This window comes from Mytilus edulis, chromosome 1, assembly GCF_963676685.1.
Source record: "Mytilus edulis chromosome 1, xbMytEdul2.2, whole genome shotgun sequence".
Lineage (NCBI taxonomy): Eukaryota > Metazoa > Mollusca > Bivalvia > Mytilida > Mytilidae > Mytilus > Mytilus edulis.
This window is the reverse complement of record NC_092344.1, coordinates 74,059,877-74,086,632: the sequence shown is the minus strand read 5'-3', so window position 1 is coordinate 74,086,632 and position 26,756 is coordinate 74,059,877. Positions and strand designations below refer to the sequence as shown.

The 26,756-nt window shown below is 32.0% G+C and overlaps 1 protein-coding gene across 1 annotated transcript in view; it reads right to left on the bottom strand.

Moving 5' to 3' along the window:
• Window positions 1–22,025, bottom strand: part of LOC139489795 (metabotropic glutamate receptor 6-like) — a 56,801-nt gene extending 34,776 nt beyond the window's left edge. Inside the window, exon 1 of the mRNA XM_071276646.1 lies at window positions 20,989–22,025. Coding sequence (XP_071132747.1) covers window positions 20,989–21,507 — 519 coding nt within the window. The 5' untranslated portion in view covers window positions 21,508–22,025. The remainder of the gene's footprint in view (window positions 1–20,988) is intronic.
• Between the last annotated feature and the right edge of the window lie 4,731 nt (window positions 22,026–26,756).

Below are 26,756 nucleotides of genomic sequence, written 5' to 3'. Positions count from 1 at the left end.
AAACCCCCAAATAATAGTGCTTCTTTTTCGAATATCCAATCAGAAATATTACGGCTAGTAACGTATTTAAAATGGATAAATCTGCATAATATGTATGTCGAAATTGCTCAATAATTAAATGCGGTGTTTTGTGAATTTAATGGGGGGGGGGGGGGGGGGGGGGGGGGGCGTTGACCGAAGTACATTGTGTATGAAGCGCAAAAATGTACCCACGGTCAACAATTTAACAACCCTAAAGAAGAATTCAAGACTTTTAATTACACCTTTTTTTCGCTAGGATTATGAAATAAAATTGGGAATGGAAATGGGGAACGTGCCAAAGAGACAACAACTCGACCATAGAAAGAAAACAACAGCAGAAGGTCACCAATAGGTCTTCAATGTAGCGAGAAATTCCCGCATCCGGAGGCCCCAAAACAAATATATATAGTTTATATATATATAAATATAACTAGCTCAGTGATAATGAACGCCATAAACACGTTTCTATTAAGCTTTTCATTTATTTACATGTGCACTTTTTTGTGGAAGCTCAGTGGTGTCGTCATGAATATTACATTTCATTTTGAGATGAAGGTTAATTTCAGAATTACTGTTAGTTAATCAAAATAACGTATTATGTAAAAAAACATACATGCACTGTAATTATTAAGTAATGACTTTAGTTGTCAAAGTTAAAATAGTGTTAAACATTATATTGACAACGAAACAAAAATAAACACAATACCACACAGTTACACAACTGATATAAATAATATTTAAAAACTTAAATCGGATTATATGAATACTATTTCGTGAATAATTCAAAAACTTTTATTGTTTTTGGTGCCGTAATCTGTTAATGTGAAATGCTGTTTTATGCATACTTCAAAGATATAACTGCTAATTCTTAAACGCGTTCCCACCGGACACTAGTTTATATGTCAATTTAAATGCATGCTAATTCATTTATTGTATGATACCGAAATGTGCAAACAAAAATTAGATGAGAAAATTCAATGAACTAATTAAAAAAAGGTTATGCTTTTCAAAAAGATATTAAAATCTTAATATTTCGAAAATGTCTTCAAATTAGCAAAGACCCATCGAAAACAACATTTGATACAAAAATTTAACAATACTTTTAGATATTTGGATGATATATTGGCTCTCAATAATGACGATTTCAGTATGTATGCTAAAAAAATTATCCTGTTGAACTTACTTTAAATAAAGCTAATACTAACAATGACCGCTACCAATTCCTCGATCTTGATATCTATATCAATAACGGGAAGCTTAATACAAACATTCATGATAAAAGAGATGATTTTTCATTTCCTATCGTTAATTATCCATTTTTAGATGGTGACGTTCCCTTGTCACCATCTTATGGTGTTTATGTATCTCAACTTGTACGATTCGCTCGTGTATGTAACAACGTATTAGATTTTAGCGAGAGAAATTTATGTATAATTACTTAAAAATTATTACACCAGGGTTTTCGATATCACAAACTAGTCAAAACATTTACTAAATTTTATCATCGGTATAATGAAATAATTCGTAAATATAACACAACATGCAGACATCTCATACGTTCAGGTATTTCACATCCAATCTTTTATGGTATAATATTCTTTACAAAGCACAAAAATGTCAGTATTCACCTCAAAAGCTTACAAAACCTTTAAACAGACATATTAAGAAGGGATATAGTTACGATACTGTTGTCAGGTCATTAAAGTTTGCATATTTTGGCTTTAATATTGATGCACTTATAGGGTCTTTGCATCGGAACTAAACACATTTATTTAAAAAAAAAACAGTTGTTGGCATGACACGGGTTATGTTCTTCTCATATATGTTATGATAGTATGATACTAAACACCTAACGGGCGGGATTGTGCCTGATATTCATATGATGAAGACATAATCTTTCAATCAGTTTAATTGAGGTCTGGAGCTGGCATGTCAGTTAACTGCTAGTAGTATGTTGTTATTTATGTATTATTGTCATTTTATTTATTTCCTTTTGTTACATCTTCTGACATCGGACTCGGACTTCTCTTAAAATGAATTTTAATGTGCGTATTGTTATGCGTTTACTTTTCTACATTGGCTAGAGGTATAGGGGGAGGGTTGAGATCTCATAAACATGTTTAACCCCGCCGCAATTTTGTGCCTGTCCCAAGTCAGGAGCCTCTGGCCTTTGTTAGTCTTGTATGATTTTTAATTTTAGTTTCTCGTGTATAATTCGGAGTTTAGTATGACGTCCATTATCACTGTACTAGTATACATATTTTTAAGGGGTCAGCTGAAGGACGCCTACGGGGGCGGGAGTTTCTCGCTACATTGAAGACCCATTGGTGGCCTTCGGCTGTTGTCCGCTCTATGGTCGGGTTGTTGCCGCTTTGACACATTCCCCATTTCCTTTCTCAATTGTATGTATAGATTGGAGAACAGAGTAAAACATATAATAAAGAATTGAATCAGATTATCTTTTGGATTTTTACAATAGATAAGTGGTCTGTCTTTTCTTTTTATACCGTGTTTCTTTGGTGTTTTTGCCGATCTAATGAGTTAAGCAGTTTCCAACTGAATTTCAGTGAAGTTTTTTCTTATGATGACGTGTGATGTTTCACTACTGTCCGTGGAAAGGAGAGAATCGAGCGCTTGTAAACATATTCAACCCGGCCACATCTTTCATTTTTCTGTCGCAAAACTGGTGTTTCAGTCTTGATTTAATTCAATCCGAACTTTGGTTTGAGCATTGACAACTTTTATTAAAAAAAAAATGAAAACAAAATAAACTCATTTATTTTACCTATTCTAATACCTACAAGAAACAGGATTGTTTTTGCTACTTTTTTACAGGTATGCTCGTACTTCAATTCGCCGTTTCAAAATCTAATGCATTCTGGGTATTACTTTCAAAAGCGTTCACCAAAATATTGCGATTAGTTTAAAACGCTTTAAACAATTGAAATTCAACCAATGACGTAACGTTATTTTCATTTTGGTGTACGAGATTATCCATAGTCCTTTAGATTCTGAAACGGTGAATTTGGAAGTGTTTTTATTTAAATATTTTGGTATTGGTCACATTCATCAGGAGAGTGTTTTCGTGTTGCTGAACATGTCTGAAATAAACGAATTGAAAGTAAAATCTCTGTCAAAGTGACAATTATATAACCGAAATAGTATTGGAAATAAAATGCCAATCCATTATTCAAATTAAGTTGAGTAATAAAACAGATGAAATAAAAATATGACAAAAGTTATATCGTGTGTTCATGTCAGAAACGTCACTGCAACCTTCAGGTTTCATTTCCGAAATGGAACAGAGCTAACAATGACGCATATCAGAATATGTCCTGAAAACTTTCCGCCCGGATTTTAAATGAAAAACAAATCAAAAATTCAAATCATAGATCTATATTTGTAGTACGGTTTTAACGTTTGACGAATCTCCAAACTATAAAAAAAAAAATTAAATTCAAGATCTGCTATTCCATCGTAAACGTATTTCGGCATTTATGTTTTGAATGTACGTTTATCAAACAAAATACTAAGTTATTGTTTGGAATGTTGTTACTAACTTACTATAAAACTTGTTTTGTAAACAAAAGCTTCATGTTTCTTAAATATTTTCGCACGTTATCAAATATCATGCATATTCTCATTTAAAAACAAGTTTATTACGATACAAAGTAATTATATTTCATAAACAAAATGATATATATCGCCTCCTGGGGGGCATTTGCATAATAAACCATACAATATTTCACAGAGATAAATGGATAATAATAAGTTACATTTTACTATGGAAAAGATATGCGGAAGTGTTCAAATTGCATGCTGATATTTTATCTTTAGATTTACAAAAATATCCCCACAATTTTGGCGATACCTGCCTTTATTTTAACGCAAACTTTTTATGAACTTTGAAATTAATACAACTAAAAGTACAAGACCTCGTCTGAATTAAACAAATCTTACAGGAAACATTAAATCTTCCCCTTGGGAGTCTAAGATTTTTATTTTACATAGGCATCAGTGTAATTTTTGATTCTTTTGACTTGCCAGTACATGTATCAAAAGCGGTTTCCAATTATCAATGGTCAATAACCAATTGAGTTTTCTATTTTGCGATATACTAGTATGGAAAAAGTAAAAGATTCACCATCTAATCATAGAATTGAAAAACTGCTGGTTTGTAACTATCTTTCCTTTATGGTCATATAATTCCTCACGCTATAAGGACTGAGATATACATGGTTTTTAAAGGTGCCCGATGAAGGTAAATAAAGAAAATTACCTTGGGCACACCAATATTTTCATTTCTAGCACTGTGTCAATACCGCTGCTTAGTGGACTGCTAGTCCGCGAACTTTGTATTGTCAGCTCAGAAATCTCTGCTTCGGTACTCACATAACTTGTAAAACTAATTTTTAAAATCCTATTGATTCGAACGCACCGATTTTTTTTCTCATTTTATTCTGCTGTCGTTATGTATTAAAAATGACTGCATTCCACTGTATTCCAGTGTTAGCCTTTCTATTGTTCTGTTGCACGCAATGATTTTTGAAAAAAAAGCCTTCTGTGCCAATTTGAGACCATCATTTGTACTACACAACAATGAAGCCATAGAGATATGAACAGGTATATTGGAACAGGAATGCGATTTATTGTTATGTCTTGTGTCATTCATTTCTTATTGCGTAGACTTATTTTGAAAATGCAAGCATTGCTACTAATTGCTATGTAGCTATTTATATAAAGAGGATAACAATAATTCCCCACAATACCAACCATCAACTCCTCCAAAATATGACAAAAACAAAGACGAAAAATATTTGAAACAAGCTAAAACATAGTGACCAACAACTTGAACAGAAAATTCATAGACAGTGGCTTTGTATTATCTGATGAATTAAACCTTTTTCATCTGATTTTTATAATTTTCTTATTTTGAGCGGTTACACCACTGTTCTAGGTTAGGGGAGGATTGAGTGCTCACACACACGTTTAACCACTCTACATTCTTTATGTGCCTGTCTAAATTAAGTCAAGAGGCTGTAGTTCAGTGGTTATCGTTGGAACATGTCTGTCATATTTGTTTTTTTCGTAAATTGTTTTCTCAATAGAATTTTCGGGGCCTTTTGTATCCGAAACATTATGGTTTTTGCCATATTTTTGCCTATAATTGCTTATATCCACTTTATTTAAACTTTGGTGGATACATTGTAGTTCTCTCATTGGCAATTATGATACTTATCCCTATTCTTATAGTATGTGCGAGATGATAGTACGATTTTAAAAGTCACTAAAAAGAAAACCTGAAGAAAAAACCTGTTAAACTCACTACATGTAGTTGTAGTATCTCACGTCTGATGCTATTTGCTGCTGAATGGTTAAAGAATGTTCAGCGTGTTTGCATATATGTGATGATTCAATTATATTTACATTTCTAAGCATTTCTAACACAGACAAAATTTGGATTACATAAACAAATGAAGATAAACGCAAATCTTTAGAACTTTATAAGAAAAACAAATTATTTAAACAAAATCAATTTACAATACAAGGAAACTTAAGAATGTGACAAAAGTCTTTCAGCAATAACATTAAAACAGAATTTATATGGAATAAAAATTAATAATTGAAAGCCTATAAATTATGTTCTATACAGGGAATTCAGTTACAACAACATTTATTTTATTAAATAATCTGCATTTTTTTTTATTGCATCTATTTTTCTATTGGTTTATTCTCCACCGTCAGCCAAGGTAAATATAAAAAAAAAAACACACACAGAAAAATCGAAAGTAATAATTCTCTGATAACCAATGTTATTCATGAGGTCTATAAAGAATGTGACCTTTCCAAAGTCATTACCGCATCTAGTTATACTATCTAAAATCAATGCACAGGTAATTAATTATATAGTAAACACTATAGACACGACAAATTAATCTTAAAACACAAAAAACTTCAGACTAAGATGAAACATTAGGGTACAATTACAATAAAATTTGTAGTGATTTATAACACAGCATAGACACCGTGGTCATGATCTTGAAGCTCGTCAATTTTTCAAAATGTTTTCGATTGCAAAATTGAAAAAAAATAGTGCTTACTGTTAAATTTTTTAACGTTTTTTTTTTTGTTCAAGAACGGTGAAATATATGTTGAAAATTTTGATACTAATTATAATGTTGAACGATTTGTCAGATAGGATTGTTTTTATAATTCAATAACTTTTATTGACTGCTGCTCTTGCATGGGAGCTATTGATACAATTTGAATTCATTCGTGATCCGATACCAGATCTTAAACAAGTGCGATTGCAAAACTCAAACCAAGTTATTTACATGTATTCTTTCCAGAAAATTTGTCTCGATATACCGAAAACTGACCGTGGTTAAGTTTGAGACTCGTTACTAAGAAATAAATGTGTTTTTACCGTGTTCTACATATGGTTTAGCTAGGAACCTAAATTATCTTTATCTGATCTCAATATTACCTAGAGTACCATAGACTGATTAAAGAATACCAATCTCACATCAAATCGTTGTTTGATCACTACTAAGGGAATAATTCCATTAAAGTAGAGCAGAATTACGTAGACACGCTACTGGCTTAGTTTGTTTTTACCACACATATATCAAAGCTCACGAATTTAGGATGCGTCGTTCTCGAGAGGCAGATAATTGAGGTAGCACAATTCTAAGTCGAGGGATAAAGGTAGAGCAATTTTGGTAAGAAAGGAAATACATCGAACCTTATCTGCAGTGGCACCATACATCAGACATAACATAAAAGGTATCATATTATACTAAATACGGGTATTAATTTGTTATAATATAATATTCGATTTCTGAATAAGTATTTCTCAACAGATGTGATCTGAAACAAGTACTTGAAATCCGAATGTATCATATTTCGTAGAGCAGTAATTTACATCTGTTAAGGTATTGGGAAACCATCTCAAATATAATTTGATCCAAAATAAGGAATTAGATAAAGACATATATAGTAATCTGAACTATCATCTGAATGTAGCCATGGACGTCTTCTTCTCTGTGTAGGATGTATAAATACACAACCATGTCCGATCACAAGGAGGTCTTTTGATCTGACGATTCATGAATTTGACAAATGTAAGGCTCTCTATATGTCGAAGATCACACGCAATAACTGTTGATGAGTCAGTAAATGATCTTCAGCAAGAAATGTTTACCTATCCAACATGCCCTATTTTTCCAGTAACCACCCAAATGCCCAGCCCTTCCTCTCGTTCGACAAACTCTATTAACATTAACGGACTTGATTTTATCCCTTCTAAACATGCTTCAAGTGCTTGCAAATGAACATTATCAAATGGTCAATACAGTAAAATCTTACCAGCACAAAACATTGATAGTCTGTCTAGTAATATTTATAGATTATCGTTGATCTGAAAAATTATCACAAAAAAAAGATCAAAGGAAAAATGCACAAAAAGCGATAACTATCATTATTAAATAAATCCAAAAACACAGGATTTTTCAATATGTAATAGATACATAGTTTGTTATTTCTGTGACAAAAAAGCAAGGAAAGTGACATAGGTAAATAATGTACTTCTGTGTTTAGCTAAATTTTCTTGACAAGATTTAAGATATAAGTAACGTCCATATACATGGTTTGATACCATTGAAAGACAAATTGCTTTCTGATTTGTATCGTCTAGCAAACTGCGTTCTAGAAAAGAAAACTGAAACAATAGAAATGGCGTTTAGAGAAAGGAGTATGATCTTGCATGTGTTAAAATACGATGGGTCTGACCTGTATCACGTAGGGAATTCCAATATACTTGTATCATCATGTACATACATGATTAAAAACAGATTTTGCTTTGTTCTTTTCAAGACGAAAGATTTTATAACACTCCACGTAAAAAGCTAACAAAAAATCAATGTAATTTTAGCAGAAATATCTGAACATTTAATCTTAGCATACTTTCCCTGAAATCATATCAGTGTTGCAAGATCTTCGTATTATCAATTATGACTCTATACTACGCATGTATGAAATGAAAACCCGAAACGGCCTCCATTGTTTAACATAGATATTATACCGTGCACTGTAAATTGCCAATTACATGCAATTAAGTCACACGGTAATGTCGCTCTCTATTCACTTATTAACTGACGTTTATAGAATGTATCTTTTCGTGAACAAAGCGTGCACTAAACGTTATTGAACAATTAATAAGCCGATATTAAAACAAATCAATACAAAGAAGCGATCGTTTTATTAGCCAGCTAATAATTAAGTTGTAATATGTTTTCTAGATAGGACTATTTGTGCATCAACTGTGAGCAATAATTGTTGAAGATACCATTAATTTTGGAATACAAATCCTTATTGGCTAGTCAATAGACATCATATTACATTTTACATGGGATTATTGAAAGTTTGAATTCATTTATTGCTATACAGATATGGCTGTTACAAGGATATTCACCTCGCTATATGAATATAGAAATCTCGTTTTTAATAAACAAATAGAATTTTGTATGTTTTCTGTTGTTGTTTTTTTCATTCCTAACATACATGTAGGACAGTAAATCCTTGTATAGTACCTAGTTTACTGGCAGTTTCACCGGTATCATTGTAAAAATTATCCCGACATTTTTACATTGATTTTTCAATGTTGTGCAAACTTTCTTGATTCCGTATATTAGATTATTAAAGGTTTGTCTGGTAGTTACGAAGATCAAAACATGAATGGCATACGAGATGATTTAGCGGGGAAATGAGGGGACTCGTCCTGTCATATCTACACATATCTTGATCTGAGGTGTGGGCTTTGCTAATGATCAAAGACTGTACGGTGACATATTATAACTGCTAAATTCAACGTCATATTGGTCTTTGTTGTCGTCTTTTCGGCAATCATACCACATTTTCTTTTTTATACTGGAAGATCGCATGGTAATTTCGTTTAATATTTTTTTATTGCCGATATACAGAAAGAAGTGAAAACATCTATTCAAACGCAGATTAATCATGCAATCCTCTCTTAACTATATTTACATAATATACCACATGACAACAAGGACTTTGTTTTCTTCGGATTTAAAATCTAATGAGTCTTTTCTACTAGTTATCGATAATTCTTTGGTCAAGGTTTATCACAAGGTTCCTTATATCAAGGTAAATCACAGGCAGTGCTTCTGATGTCATTCTGAAGTCATTGTTTATCACAAGGTTCCTTATATCTAGGCAAATCACAGGTAATACTTCTGAAGTCATTGTTAATCACAAGGTTCTTTATATCTAGGTAAATAACTGGTAGTGCTTCTGAAGTCATTGTTAAGCACAAGATTACTGTTGATAGGTACAAAAAATGTATATATGTAACCTTTCCCAGACACAATATTCTTAGAAGGAAACTTTATTTCATGTAGGGTTCATCATTGTTTAAAATCACTCACGAATGTCAGTCGCATGCTTAGAGGAGCAGCAGTATATAATATGATATTGAAAATATGGGTTTGATCTAACCATGACCTCCAGCACTCTAAGCGAACACACTGACATGAAATCCTACGACAAATAGAGTTAACACAATAGCTGCTTATCATAACAATTCCCCTGCATGCAAATATTGTGTGTATAGTAAATCAAAACAAAGAATCAGTAAAACAAATACTATAAGTGACATTGAAGAGAAACAAAACACTAGATTATTCTGACTTTACATATTAAATAGATTTGTTTCTGCTTGAAGAAAAAAAGTAATTTGCAACACAAATACTATAGTAGTCAAATAGAATAATGATCCAATGTTGTTGGTTTTTTTTATATCAAATAAACGGATATTAAACAGAGAGCAAAAACGAAAGAGAAAAAAGAAAATAATCTATTGAAACAGCGTTATACTATCTAAATATGTAGAATAACATATATATGTTCGCGTGTTAAAAAAAGGAATATGAAAATTACATGCGTCATAGCCGACGATTAAACAAGAGACTATAATGGTTTACCGATTTTGAACCTTTTTAAACATACAAACCAAATAACGAATTACTTTAAATTTCAAAACACGAGTTGCGTGCACGAAAATAATACCATATTTTTGTAAGTTACGGTCTCATTGGGATTTAAAAAACATCACCTTTATTTACAATATTTCAAAGAAAAAATGTTTTATTACTTAAAAACACATTGCCAGTAAAAGCTAAGCGACAATATTATTACACGAAGGTGGTTTTTATGACATGCATTCGTGATAGAGAGATATTGTATTAAAGTCATAATGTGCGCGGGTTCTTGAAGACACAAACTAGAATAATGAAAATCCCCCCCCCAAAATGACCAAAATCAAACATTCTTCAACAACACTTTTTGAATTATATTTTTTCTTGTCAGCAACAAAAGGTATGGTTAACGGATAGTTATATCCGAAATTTCAAAGTATAGGTAAACACGCAATCAAAAACATTTTGCTCGTCGAAATACAGACATCGCAACGGTCAAAAGGGGAAAAAGAAAGAAAGATGAAGATTAAACAAAACTCAGACAGAAGACAAAAGATCACGCATCATGACTGCCACCTTAATGACTTATATACTCATATGCTCTGAAACGGCGTGCAGTTTCTACTCACTTATCATGTATGAATCCCGATACTATGTTTGATTTGATAAAAAGCACGAAAGGACAAACTTGTAGTTCTGAATTCTGTACATATACATGCACATGTATAAGTTAAATCTCTATTTAACAAAATAGCGAGATGGGTAATATAATTAGTCAATTATTTCCAATAAGAAATAAAACTGACGTCGCACCAACTAAAATAAGTATAAAGGACAATGGATTTACTTTTGTGCAATTAACAAACACCTGCGTATACATTATATCAAAAACTGAATCTGTACTTATCAATATAGAGAGATTAATAATAGGTAGTTGAACCAAAAATACAAATACTATTTTCACACTAGCACGAATAACACAAAATCCAATGCATACGCAAATTTGTTTACAGTGTCCATCAAAACTGACCAACATCAATAAATTACAAAGGATATAAGCTAGTGTTATTTTTAACGAATGATTTAGCATACAGATTGAACCTTTATGGCACTAATGGTTGCATAGTTGCCATATTTGCTGTCCGGAACTCCTCGTTATTATTCATTAATGATCACAAAAGATCAATAGTGTAATCTCCTGTCTTAATAGAAATTAATGATTTCCCCTTTATTATTGAGTTATATGAAATTAGAACACAATATTGCATAACCTTTAACCCATATTTGCCAAAAATGTTTTTATTATTATATTGATGCGGGATCGTATCTTATTATGCATTACTGCACCATCTCTGTCCTCATACTGCATATCTCAAGCAATAGATGGAATATTGCAAAGTTGTCACAACACATTTGTACCTCGGTGATTTTTTTTTTATAACCTTTTTTAATGCCAAAAAATGCTGAAAAGAGTACTAACAAAACATTATACCTTTTGAGCATACACAATTTCAAACATATAAATGTACCGATTACAGTACACCTATAGTGCTGTTAGTTTGGAAGTACAATATTTACTTTTAATTATAACTTAGGCGTAGTAAGTGCGACTTCAATAATATTAAAAAGTGCAGATGTAAAAGATAGTGATTCTCTATCTTTCTTACTTTTTTGTTGTAAGATAAACTGGCCATGTCTGTTGTGTTCTAAGTTGCAGAATTTGAAATTGATGTGTTAGTCTGGATGTGTAGTGATTCCATTTCAGTTCTGGATAAAGTTTTACATTTTAAGCCATTGTTATGAATAAGTGATGTCCCAACAATACATATTGTAACGATAACCGAGCGGTCAGGCTTTGGTGTTAACTATAAATATTGGAACTCTTAGTGTGTTGCTATAAGAATGGAATATATGAACTAAAGTTATAACTGGCGACTCTTCTTTGGTAACGTGGTTCTCTGGTATCGTGGTATTCGGGTAGATCTACAGTTGGTTCTGTATAGGTTTTGTGGTACGTTGTGGTATTCTGATAGATCTTAGTTTGGTTCCGTTTAGGTTTTGGTAAGAATAACAAACTCGTCGAATAAAAATCAACTTGTATTTACGTGCAATAAATATCAGCAATTCGTACACATAATAAATAACTTAAGTAGCAGTATTCTAGTTTAACAAATAAATACCTTACTTTTATATTAGAATATCGTAAAGAAAATGGATAGCGGAACTATAATACATAAATACCTAGAAAGTTTACGAACAAGATAGTTTGGTAATCGGCAAATGGTAACGGAAATTCAATGTCAAACGTTTCTCTCGAGAAGTAATTCTCTAAATACAACTTGTTATGGAACTAACAAGTCCTAACAAGCCAACATTATACGGAAATAGTCTGGTTATTTCTGGTTATTTAATCGCTTGGAATTAGCGTGTGTCACTTGCCCAGGGTAAAGTCGTACTGAAGCCTTCTCCTTTCTCTCCTCAGTATTTATACTTAGGTAAACCATTTACCGAAATGGTTTACCATTTACCGAAATGGTTTACCATTTACCATTTAGGTAAAATACCTAAATTACCAAAACCGGAATTGGTAATTACCAAAATAATGTTCGGAACGATTGGTAAACGTTTATGTACTTCATTTGATATGAACAATCGAGGGGAGTTCCGAATATAAATTCAAAACATGGACGTTAAGAATAATAAAAAGTTAACAATGTTTACACAAAGTTGTACAAGAAATATAAAATAAAAACAGTCAATAAACGGTAAGGTTTTAACAACATCATCACACAATTTTAGGGAAAACAAGTTCCATTTCAAAGAACCCCCATTTTGTTACACTCTCCCCACCTTTGAAAAATAATGTTTGCCCTCAAACATGAATAGCCATTCCCTAAAATTTAAAACAAGTTCTCCAATATTTTTCATTTAAAATATTCTATAACATACATATTCAAAATAATAAAACAATATTTGATCAAACAGAAATATAATACAATCTTCTGAGTTTTCATTGTTCATTTTTGTCTTCCCGCAAAGTTGACTTCCGCACAGTTCTTTATGATCCTTTAGTTTTGTAAATGTTCATATAGCACCATGCAACATCTCTTCTTCGCATAACGATTGTTTATAAAAACGAGTTCTGTTTATTTTAACAAATGTTTATAGAGCACAGACATATCTTCTTCACTTGACAAATGTTCATAAAACACCAACACATCTTCTCATTACGAAAGTTCATAAAATACGAGTTCTGCTTATTTTAACAAATGTTTATATAGAGCACTGACAAATCTTCTTCACTTGACGTTCTAGACGAATGTTCATTAAGCAGCAACACTTCTTCTTCTCGTTATGCATGTTCTCGCATCAGAAATAATTCTGTGTATTCTGACAAATGTTCAAATATTCTCTGCGGGACAAATGTTCATATAGCGCTATTTTACAAATAATTTTCCTGAAAACAAATTACATATTACACAACAATCAATAAATGTTAACAATATTAATAAAAATCTGAAATAAATTGACACTTAATTAAAAAAACTCTTTCCCTTATCCAATATACACATGGACTTTTATCTATAAAAATCAAACTCTATAATCATTGATACAAGTATATCTATGTCAGCAATAATGAGACACGATACCGAGTATTTATTAGACGGTGTTGGTAATACAGCAGTCCCCATCGGCATAACTACGCTTCCATTAGTAATGCAGGGGTATCCCACTACGTGTATTGGTTAACACTGTCTTCACAATCTTGGACATGGTATTATTCATGGATGAATAACAAATAATAAAAAAACTACCCACATACAATGGACCTGGTATCAATCAAACAATTTAATTCGATGTCAAAAACATTGACAATGACATATAAACTATCAGACTGAATATATTTATCTGACTGAATTTCTCAAAATTATTGGACTCTCCTATAAATCATAATTAGTCTCAGCTAAAACTTGGTACTCAGTTTCAGTTACTAATAGTTTCCCCGACCAGTCATTTGGTCTACCACTTTTTTTTCTTGGAATTAAAAATTGTTATTTCTGTTATATGGAATTTTTGAAAGACGACCTGAAATGTCATCAACTTGTTCAGACAAATAAACTTCCCTATTTAAATAAAAATTATTATATTTATTTACAGCACGGATTGGCTTAGTGTCGTAATTTACGTCTATTGTTTTGGAAGGCTTCATACTCAAGAGCTACTTGAATGGCGTTATCAATATTTTTTGCTTTGGCCTGGAAAATAGCCCATTCCATGTCAGCATCATTTAGAGAATCAATAAAACAATCACGTGCTAAATAATCCCTAACTTCCATTGGAGCTGATGGATACGCTAATCTTACTAGACGTTTTATGTCTTGGCCTAATACAGGTATTTGTTCCGTGCGACCGCGTATTTTACTTTTCATTTGCGCCCTGTACAATTCTGCTTGGTTTTCTGGTTGAAAACGTGACGCTAAAGCGGCAGTTAGTTGTACAAAATTGGTCCGCATCTCTGGTCTTAAATTGGTTAAAATACTTTGGGCGGTACCTCTTAAGCTAGTAGCTAATTCTAAAGCTTTCTCTAGGTCAGACCATTTATTAATTGCTGCAATTAATTCAAACTGAACTAAATAGTCTTCCCAATTAGTCTCTCCATCATAAAGCACTGGTTTCTTTTTGTAAAAGTTTGTATTTTGTAAGTTTATATCATAATCATGGTCAAAAATTGGTTTATTGCTAATGCCAGAATAATTTAAATTACTGGTCATTTCATCAGTACAGTGTTCATGGTCGGTCCTGTTAACCCCAACTCTGAATCGTCCGCGGGACGTCAAAGGTAATGCTTGGTACGTTGCCCCCATATTTTGGAGTACGTCCCGGTCCAAAGTCCTAGGTAAATCTCCCGAATCCCATCTTGATTCACAAGACGTCATGACTCGTCTTGTATTCCCGGAGTCTCCCTCAGCAGAACCCTTTGCCTCAGCAGTTCCCTCTGCTTCAGCATAACCCTCTGCTATAGCAGTACCCCCTGCTATAGTAGAACCCTCTGCTTTCTGACTCCAAAACCCATACCTAGACCTGGCAGCATGGTTATAAAGAGTGCTTGACTCTTCACCAAGATTCTGTTTTACCGGCCACGTCGCATTTGGTTCCAAATGCACAACCGTTGCCCTATTTGTAACTTCCTTATTTTTCGCTTGGTCAATGGCCACTTTCGTTGATGGTGATAGACCTCCTGACAATGGCCTTTTGTCAGTATGATGTATACCATCCTTTTCATATCTATCTGTATTCTCTTGTGAGGGCCATTGATCTTGGTTCACTCTTATGCTTATCTCTCCGGTCGGCGTCAGATCATGGAAAATTTCACAGGACCGAGATCGGGGGAGCACTGGTCTACCCTGGGCAGTTAACCTAGGTGTTTCAAATTTATTTTCCGCGCTATCCATTTTACTTATATTTATTTATGCCTTATCTTAATTTATTATTAAACTTATTGTAAGAATATAAAAATGTAGGTACATCCCACCGCTGCCACCACTGTAACGATAACCGAGCGGTCAGGCTTTGGTGTTAACTGTAAATATTGGAACTCTTAGTGTGTTGCTATAAGAATGGAATATATGAACTAAAGTTATAACTGGCGACTCTTCTTTGGTAACGTGGGTCTCTGGTATCGTGGTATTCGGGTAGATCTACAGTTGGTTCTGTATAGGTTTTGTGGTACGTTGTGGTATTCTGATAGATCTTAGTTTGGTTCCGTTTAGGTTTTTGTAAGAATAACAAACTCGTCGAATAAAAATCAACTTGTATTTACGTGCAATAAATATCAGCAATTCGTACACATAATAAATAACTTAAGTAGCAGTATTCTAGTTTAACAAATAAATACCTTACTTTTATATTAGAATATCGTAAAGAAAATGGATAGCGGAACTATAATACATAAATACCTAGAAAGTTTACGAACAAGATAGTTTGGTAATCGGCAAATGGTAACGGAAATTCAATGTCAAACGTTTCTCTCGAGAAGTAATTCTCTAAATACAACTTGTTATGGAACTAACAAGTCCTAACAAGCCAACATTATACGGAAATAGTCTGGTTATTTCTGGTTATTTAATCGCTTGGAATTAGCGTGTGTCACTTGCCCAGGGTAAAGTCGTACTGAAGCCTTCTCCTTTCTCTCCTCAGTATTTATACTTAGGTAAACCATTTACCGAAATGGTTTACCATTTACCGAAATGGTTTACCATTTACCGAAATGGTTTACCATTTACCATTTAGGTAAAATACCTAAATTACCAAAACCGGAATTGGTAATTACCAAAATAATGTTCGGAACGATTGGTAAACGTTTATGTACTTCATTTGATATGAACAATCGAGGGGAGTTCCGAATATAAATTCAAAACATGGACGTTAAGAATAATAAAAAGTTAACAATGTTTACACAAAGTTGTACAAGAAATATAAAATAAAAACAGTCAATAAACGGTAAGGTTTTAACAACATCATCACACAATTTTAGGGAAAACAAGTTCCATTTCAAAGAACCCCCATTTTGTTACAATATTAAAGTGCAAGAATCTGCTTTAGTATACCAGTATATGTATTTACTGTATTTTGATATCTGTTTTGTCTGTCTGCTATGACTGGAATGGCATACTTTTAAATAATTACTTGTCTGATGTCAAACACTATTTCAACGCACATTCCGAAAAAAAGAATTGAAAAACAAATACTAGAGGCTTTACTTGTTTTTAAGTGCCTGGTAATAAAAAATATGAAAGTACGAATCTATTAAATTTCACATATTTTTTCCATGGCCATTTTGTTTTTTTGAGGAAAAAAATGATATTGACAATTTCGACTTGAATTAATCTCTTATATTACATATACGTTATCAAGATCTCTTTAATATTTAAATAATTTCATTAGTATAATTGGTGAAGGATATCAAATACAAATGTACATCTGCCGATTCATAAACTTTAAGATGAACGTAACTTATACATAATTTAACTTCTTGATAAGGTCAAAATATCTGACTATTGTCCTGAAGCAACAAACCATCAACAGCAGAAACCATGGGTGGATGTAAATGTCTTGTCTATATATAGACCTTTACGGATCAGCAATTGGAAATAAGAAGAAAAATCCGATGGAAACCAAAATAAGTTACTCATTTGAATCATGTCATAAATAATTCAGTTTGATAGTTGCGCAATAGGTGTCACTAGTGAAGCAGGAACATATTTTCTTATAGTTTTCTTTATCATTATTTTATTTTGTTTTATAATATTATCTGTTTTCAGCTTATGGAGTTTGATAGCTACCTTGGCATTTTCTCAGTCTATTTAAGACATAAGAGGAAAGAAGAAACGAGCACTCCAAATAATTAAATTAAAACTAGAAGTTTGACAACTATTGCTTTTAAGATAAATAAACCCATCAAATATTTTATGTAGGGATGTTTACCTAAAAAATAATAGTTCTGTTTCCTCAAAAATACCACTTTATATTATTTTTCTATAATGCTTTAGTTTTGCGTTTTTTGGACAACATATGTTATTTATTTGCAGTGTTATTTTACGGTCATGCTATTTAAGGAGTATAATTGCATTGACTTTATAAACATATGCGATATGGGTGACTGACCATATAAAGACATGTTAGTGTCGTAAACAATATGTTTCCGAATATTTCATATTGGTATATAAACAATATATTTCCGTTGATATTTATTTATATCTAAGTAAATAAATTTCGTGAAATTTTTTAAATCCCATGCTCCATGTCCGAATTCACGATTGTCATCCAACCGTGACGTACACTTTATTTTGAGCATAATAGTATAAACAGGATACCAATATATTCTGTTTGGCAAAATATTGTTTGAATTCGGCATGAAATATGATACACAATATGTAGTATATGTATGTGATACTTCAAATATGAAATAATTTCAAACATGTGTAAACAAGATGTAATTGGTAAAATAAAACTTACAGAAGAAACTAAATTATTTAAATTAACTTATTTCAGATAATTTTGTAAAATGTTTCAGTGGCTGTACATGTTATAAAGCATAAAATAATGTATACTTCAATAGATGCATTTTAAAGTTATTGTTAAGAATCTCAGTGGGGTGCCCTTTTAGCCATGCTACTCAATGAAAATTATCGATACAGATATGCAAGTTTGTGGTTAAATGTTGATTTTTAAATATTTTTCAGGGTTCGTCTTTCAAGGTTGTGTGCCTGTGCATCTGTTTTGAAATGTGCAGATGCGTAAATCAAGTAACTTTGTAAACTGTCATTATTGTGATTGTTTTAGGACAGCAGTGTCCGGATGATAGTTTATTGATTAAACCGATGCTATCCTTCTGTTTTCTGTCTTTGCTGTTACCCGAGTCTCAGGACAGAGTTCACTCTCAACTACAAAGCTGTCAAATTTAATATTATTAAATGATATTGCTTGTCTCTTCCAATATCAGATCTTTACGTGTGCGAAAGTTCAAAAGTTCATTTGAGGCTCTGTGGTATGTCATTGACTATTTATAACGCGAAGTTTTATATAATGAATGCTTGGTATCATTTATTTTTTTCAAATCAAATAAATGTAATGGGTAAAAAAAAATACCAAATTTTCTCTAATCCCCCCCTCCAAAGTATATATAATTACTCATCTCATTCTCCACATAACTATTAATCAATAAGAATAGTTAGAAACTTGTTACTTTATATATAATGAAACATCTGATTTGAATTTTTTCTACTTTCCGTATTTTTTGTCATTAATATTATTTCTTCATTACTAATAGTTTTTTAACAGCTAGTGATTAATTTGTGAACTTTCGGTGACCTAAGATAATGCCCAGAAAGGACCCCCTCCCCCCCTGCAAAACCTTTGAACTGTTGAATGGTAAAATAAAGTTGCATGTATACTGAACAGCTATCCGACAAACCTTTCAAAGACACATAAATTAATAATCATACAATAAAATACTTAGTACTTATATTTATAAATTTAATTTTAACGGAAGATTCACCATCTCAGCAGGTTATCATGATCTGTGAGAGATGCTAGGGAAATATTATTTATATAAACAATGATTTGCTGTTTGCATTTGTCTTTAAGCATGCATACTTAGTTTTGCAGGGTTAAACAGTCGTAAATTATCAGTGCCACGAAACAGTAAACGCTTATAAATCTTCATCAACACGCTTAGTGTTAAATAGACAAAAAGACATTCAGAATAAATCTCAGAATAAACAATTATTAATACAGATCTATTTTTAAGTAGCGTATTATGAACGTGCCGATTACCATTAACTTTAACATGGGGGGATTTTCTTTATTCTATGAAAGTGGTAAGGAAATTAATTTCTTAAAAACGGAAATTTCTTGAAATACTTCATGAAACTGAAATTTTGTCAAAACATCTGTATCATTGTATACAAATGTAATATATAACTACTTATAGAGCTACATGAATCCTCGATCTGCTATATAATATACTGGAATAGTCATGGATGTTCTCACAATTTTACAGAAAGATTGTTTTCTTTTCAAGAACACAGAATATTTTATTTACCAAACGTTATGTGTCAATAAATGACAAAACATCAAAGAGGAATGTGAACATTTCCTAGATCCCTCTTTCTTGTTATTTTTCCCACTGTCCATTTTCCTCAAGATCCCATCTTGTTTTACCTCCAATATTCCACATCTCATGTCCTCTCAAAAGGTTTACAAATGTATCAACATTAGCTACCTCAAAACATAAACCCTTTAGACATATGAGTATACATTTCAACCCAACTTTCTCAGAGAAAAGGAATTATATTGGTAGACCTATATGTAAAGTATAAATTCAGTACTGTATTTAAGCATTTAAATAATGTTTTGATGTCTCCCTCACAAACCATGTGTGATTGATTCTTTGGAGAATGATGGTTCCAGTAGAGAGTTGAACCTTACATTCTTAAAATGCTATTCATTGAAATATTTAGAAAATATTCTTTTGTTTTCAATCAGACTTCTTAACCCATAGTGTCATTTATATGCAAAGGTTCTGCATAAAATCAGTATCAGAAACTTTAGAACTTACATTGATTAAATTAACAATCTAGTCAAATTGAAAATAAACACGAAATGTACTATAGGATAGACATATCCCTTGAGACAAGCGAAGGAAATAAACCGTATAATCTGATATAGGATACAAAATGTCTTTCCTGGATAATATAAGATAAAATATACACAATTTAAGAAGTTGATTATTTTTTTTTCTGTCCTTACATTGGAAGGATTAGTCATCACAGATACTATATTTTAATTATCCATAATTTGTAAGACCTTTTCAAAATCTACCCGATTGCAACTGTATATACATAAATAAATGGTTTCAATACAAAACATAAATAAATCCGTCTGAATGAGTTTATTGATTTGACAATCCATTCTTTTAGCTAAACAACTATTTAAAGTTTAATTTAATTGCTTTCATTTAAAAGGTGTAAACTATTAATATATAAGTAAAACTAATAAATTAAGATTTAAATTCGCATACATGTATAAGTAGCGTTACGATTAATTACCTTCTTATTCAGACATAACATATTATACAAGAAAACATGCAAAATAAAGAAGTTTATGTGCCTTTTTACCTTTTTTAAATTTTTCGAATGAAAACCAAGTACATGTAGTGTCATATACATGTAAATTGACTTTCAACCAATGCCTTGATGCACATTCATTGAGTATGTTCTTAGTTTTGTCTTGTTTTCTTCAGTTGTTTCATTTTTACCCCCAAGTTTCCTTCTCTCATTCTCCATACAAATATATAACACAACATTTTAAAAGCGAAAAGGACGGTATGGTTAAAAAGATCATTTGCGATGCACTAGATATCTGCAAATGTTTATCTTCATTCCAAAAAAGAAGTAATTTGAAGTCTTACCTTAAAAAGCCTCAGGATATTAGCCACCATGATAGACACTGTACTGGATGCAGCCCCTATTACCCCTACCACAGGTTTAATGGGGTTATAAAGGGGGGTCTCTCCATTATCACATTTGTAATCTGTAATATCTATCGTCGTCATTTGGGCTTTTATAAAATCCATGCACTGTTCTAAAGCATATGTATCCGAGCTACACGTGTCGAGTATGTGCACACCTATTGGTATACCAGGTAAAATATCAATATCATCATTTATTCTCTTCACTGCAAAAAGCATTGCTTCTAGTCTTTGAATTCCCTTTTCTTTTTTTATTTTACCACATCTATCTTCACCTTGTTGTTTTTCATGCATTGGAAAAAGACCGCCAAAAATTATTTTTCCGTCAATTAGAAGTTTTTCTTTTTCGGTTCCAAAACAACTATTAATATTTGTAGAGAACGTTAACATTAAAATTAGCAAACAATGTTTGAAATTTGTATTATAAATTATTGTCATTTTCACTTCTAATAATAACATCAAAAAGTAAACAATTGTCACTTTCTCGTCAAAAAATCAACATTATACTAAACACTCTGCCTGAGGAGAATAACACATGCGCAATGCATCAAGATATTCTACATCATTCTGATCAGATTCAAGACGTTTATGCACAGAAATCGATTTTATAGCCCAACGAAGGAATTACCTTCAGAAAATACACCTGATGGCATAATGTTACCTATTACAGTCCGTTTCGAGTTGTGAATGAAGAGAATGTGCCTGGGATTTCTATTGATAAAATAAAGTACTGTCAATTTCAATAACGAGTTCCTAGAAGAGAGGCATCAATACAGCTTAACTTTTACGGCAGCATGTCGTTAAAGAGTCCATATTTAGCATGTAAGATTAACACTTTCTAACTTAATTAGACTCGTTACATATATAATTAGGAAAAGATCGAATGACTAAATAGAGTACAATACTGATACAGATTTGTCCAATCACAGGATTTGATCGAATATGTACTATATCACTTACATTGATTTTATAAAACTAACATTAATATTGTTCTCGGTAAACATAGACGGAAGTAAACTTTTAGAGGTTTTACTGTTATAAAACATATGAATATCAAGTTGAAACGGACACAGAGTCTTAATTTCAAGTGGAAGTTGACGCCACATTTATCAGCTCTATTACATTGGTTTTTTGTTTGTATATATTTTGTCATGTCGGGGCCTATTATAGCTGACTTCACTGTATGGGGTTTCCCCATTTTTGACGCCATACAGTGCCCATTAATTGCTTAAATCCGCTTCATTACGACTCGGTTAGATTGTTGTCTCATTGGGAATCATGCAACATAAATAATCCTTTTTTGTAACTCATTTATCTGCATTATCTTATATTCATACAAAAATATCTGACAATTCAATGTTCAAGGAACCAAGATCTGTTTTAAATTAGTTCCAACAGAAATAATTCATTATTTAATAACAATACCTTTTTAAATACTTTGTCTTTTTAATTCAACATCTTAGATATAAGTCTTATAATTGTGTACGCCAGATGCAAGTTACGTCTACAAAAGACCCTGTATATTTTTTTTTACTGATTTAACAAAAATCGCTTCTTAAGTTTTTGATTAAAGTAGTTTCAATGTCCCCCGCATCTCACATATTTTATATAACAAAAGGGCATAACTCTTTTGAAAAGGTCGATCACCCACCATTATAGAACTTGTCCGAGATATTGCTGATATTAACCTATAGTATAAATTTTATAAAAAATCTGACAAGAATTGTACTCGTGAGAGCACTAACAAGACCGAGCACACGGACGGACGCCCGGTATTTCTATGTTTCTCACAAAGATTTACGCGTGGGACGAAAAGCGCAGATTGGAAACAGAAACAGCGCATGCGGAAAAATAACTACTCTGAATCTACTTCCATATGATAAGCACATGTCGAAAGCGGAAAGAAAACGTCATCTTGTAAGGGATTTAAAACTATTGTTCCCATAATGTCTTTCTTCATTTTAAAAAAGAAGAAATAAAAATACATACTGATTACAAGTACAACGCACTTGTTTACAGACAAGGGGAAGAAAATGTTGATACTTAGCTCTTACATGTATCCTTTAATAATTTAACGTAACGAATCATTGTCGTGTCTTTTTATTTATTGAATCTAGATTTTTGGCTCACAACCGGGTAAGGCTATTGTCAACACCAAGTGTCGTCGCTCGTTAACTATTGCTTCGCCCCTGAAACTAATAGGGCTGTTGAAATCATGGCCGAGGTAGTCCCCGTTGAATCTGTCTACCAACCAACATGGGCACCAATCGAACCTAAAATTATAGCAAACAATAGATATTTTTCCTAATATTGATAGAACTTTTTAAAAAGCGTTTTCGGTATGAATTGAATTTTGAATAAAAATCATATACACCAGCTGAAAAGTATATTCACCGCGCTAAACGTCGCGTGCTTTTTCGTTTATAATAATGGTAAAATGTTTGTAATTATGAAGGTGATAGGAAATGGATGGGAAAATGCAAATACAAAACGGAATGTACTAAGCTTGAAACCGAATTCATGAAGTTTATACATGGACAGCATTTAGAGTACATGTAAGAAAAAATACATACTCTTTTTTGTTATTGCTCTTTTCCATCTGGGAAAGACTACACAAGGATATGTAGAGTATACATGTACACCATACTATGGTATATACAATAGCTAGTGAGAAATATTTGGTATTAATGAGCTATCAATAGAAAGTGTATAAATATTTCTTCATTGTTGAACAAGGAAGTAAAAACAAAACAAAAATCAGTCACGTGTTTACAACTCTGGTGTCACAATTACTTCGAATTGAAGAAATCATATATATTTACTTTCCTTCCAAGAATTTTACCAAATTAAGTTTCAAATTTAATAATGTAGTAAGCGTTTCCCAATGTGATGTTTTTACATGTTGATCTTATTTAATTTGAAGTAATCGTAGAGAAAGTCAACTTTCGTTAAGACAGTGTTGACTTTGGAAATTAAATTCAACAAAATGACGCAACAATTACATTTGTATCAGCAATCGACGCCAAAAATAACTTAATTTTGTTAGATTAAAAACGAACAAGAGGATGTAAAGGAGGGAACGTTAGCTTGAATTACATATAATATTTTCACTGGGGAATGATTTCTACAAGAATGAATTCAGTAAGTCAGGGTTAGAATTTTGATGTAATTATACGACGACTTTTTATTCCGTAAGGAAATCAAACAAAACCATGAACAGGAATAGATTACTGAGGAAAAAAATCAAACAATGATCTGTTTTCAAAAGTCTAAGACGATCTTGATTATAGGGTTATTTTAGGAAATAAGATGTATCAAATTTACATCAATTTGAAAAACGAAAAAGACACATTGTCGCATTTAAATCCTATGCAAATATCGTCTTAAAATAATATATATTAATGAGCTGAGGGTCTGGTCTCTAAGGTTTTAATAGATGTGTTTGATAAATAGTAAATGATATGATACTATAGCTAGTACGGTGTGTGTCGAATTATTTATGTGACTCTCAGCTTCCCGAGTTAAATCGAAGCTGCGCCAGCACATGAAACAATACTTAAAATGTGGAGCTTTATTAAAATTGTAAGCAAACTGATAAATCTATCTTAAGTTATGATGGTCTTTCTGATATTGTTTAACATCATCCCTTATTTGATTGATTTTGCATTTACATTAAGTCATAGATCAAATTTATTTGTTCAATGTATGTTCACTTGTTGTGTTAATGAGTATTTTGATAGATTTAAGACATTTCAATTTTTTATAGTGTGTCTTTCTATGCTGTGAAGGTACACTATTGTTTCATGTAAGAGTGAAGGTCAGTACTATTGGTTTTCCTGGTTGAATTGTTTTACACTAGTAATTTTAGGGACCCTTTATAGCTTGTGGTTCAGTGTAAACCATGGCTCCGTGTTAACGTTGATGACAGTACTTTGATCTATTATAATTGTTCACTTTTACAAATTGTGACTTGGATGGAGAGATGTCTCATTGGCACTCATAACACATCTTTCTATATCTATTAGACATTTCTACCTTCTGTTACTAAGGTAAATGTGCTAGAATTGAGCTTTTCTGACAATTCTTACGCATGGGAAGCACGCTAATAAAAAAAGCAAGTATTTAATAATTAAAGAGCTATAAAATAAACAGCAAATGGGTTTTCTGTATATTGAATGTACTTTGAAGCTTGTTTGACTTACGAAGTTCTCGAAAATTGACACATAATCGGGTTACTTTGGACCAAAGTATCGACCAATTTAGAATTATTTACCATGAAACAATAATTTCACAAGAATAATTACATGTATACATTTTTGGTATTAAGAACTTTATTTAATGAAGCCAAAAACGAAATTTGAACTTATTTGCACAATAATTAACTTCACAAAAAGCTGAGTGTCAAAATTATTGTATTTATCAAACTCTAATGACTTGTAATTGGAATCACATTTTCAAAATGAATCGCTATAATTGAGTTAATTAATACATTACCTATAGACTTATTAAAAAACCTGTTTGTTATCATAATAATATGAAGTCTGTATTATCAACAAAATATAAAAAAGAAAACAAACTCTAGTAATCTTGGCAAGATCATTAAGTGTGATGCTAGTGTGTTATTACGAATAGAAGTAACGGTACATACTACAACTGACTTCGTCGCACCAAGTTTACCGATTCTGTCGTTTTATTGTTGCTACTAGCAAACTATCTTAATTCATAACTTTAAATTTTTACAATTGTCCTTATAACTTAGTGCACGTAAGACTCGTTCTGTATGATGTATTGATCTTTCCTAACAATTTCATATAGGGGCAGTACGTTTATTATAGCTCACAGTTCTACTTGTTATTTTGTTTTATTTTCCTCTTTTGAAGTTAAATATGTATGCAAACTTTTTATAAGTTGGTATAGGATCATGATGACTTAGTATACTGTTTTTTTCATAATTACCCTATCTGTAAATGTTATGTATACAAAATGTCAAATTTTTCATTTATAGAGTTTTCTTGATAGAGGGTTGCTGCTCACAAAGAAGCTATTAAACCAAGAGTTCCAAATGGTAAAGTTGAAATCATCCCTTCGTAAATTTTACGGACGCCATCACGAGTTGGTTGAGCGTTATGGAATAACCGTTTCACAAATGATATCGGAGATGTTCCTACGTCATAACTACAATCCCCTTCCTTTTCATAAATGTGACCTACCGATTTAGACTATTTACCGGATTTGTTATCACATAAGCAACACGACGGGGCACCTGAGATCACCCCCAGTTTTTGGTGGGGTTCGTGTTACTTATTCTTTAGTTTTATATGTTGTGTCATGTGTACTTTTGTTTGTCTGTTTGTCTTTTTCATTTTTAGCAATGGCGTTGTCAGTTTATTTTCGATTTATAAGTTTGACTGTCCCTCTGGTATCTTTCGTCCCTCTTTTAACAAACAATATACAAAAATAAAAATGCGTAACACCAAACAAATGTAAACAATTAAATCAACCAAAACAACATAATAATGATAAATATTGGATATAGATAAAGTTTAAGATACAGTTCAATGAGACATAAACACTGTCTGACACGATAGACGTTAAGTAAACACCAATCGTCAAACAATTTGACACGGATTGTCGATAATATGGTCAAAGAGTATGGCTTTAATTTTCTCATAGGACTGCATCTATGGTCTACTGATATAATGTGTAGG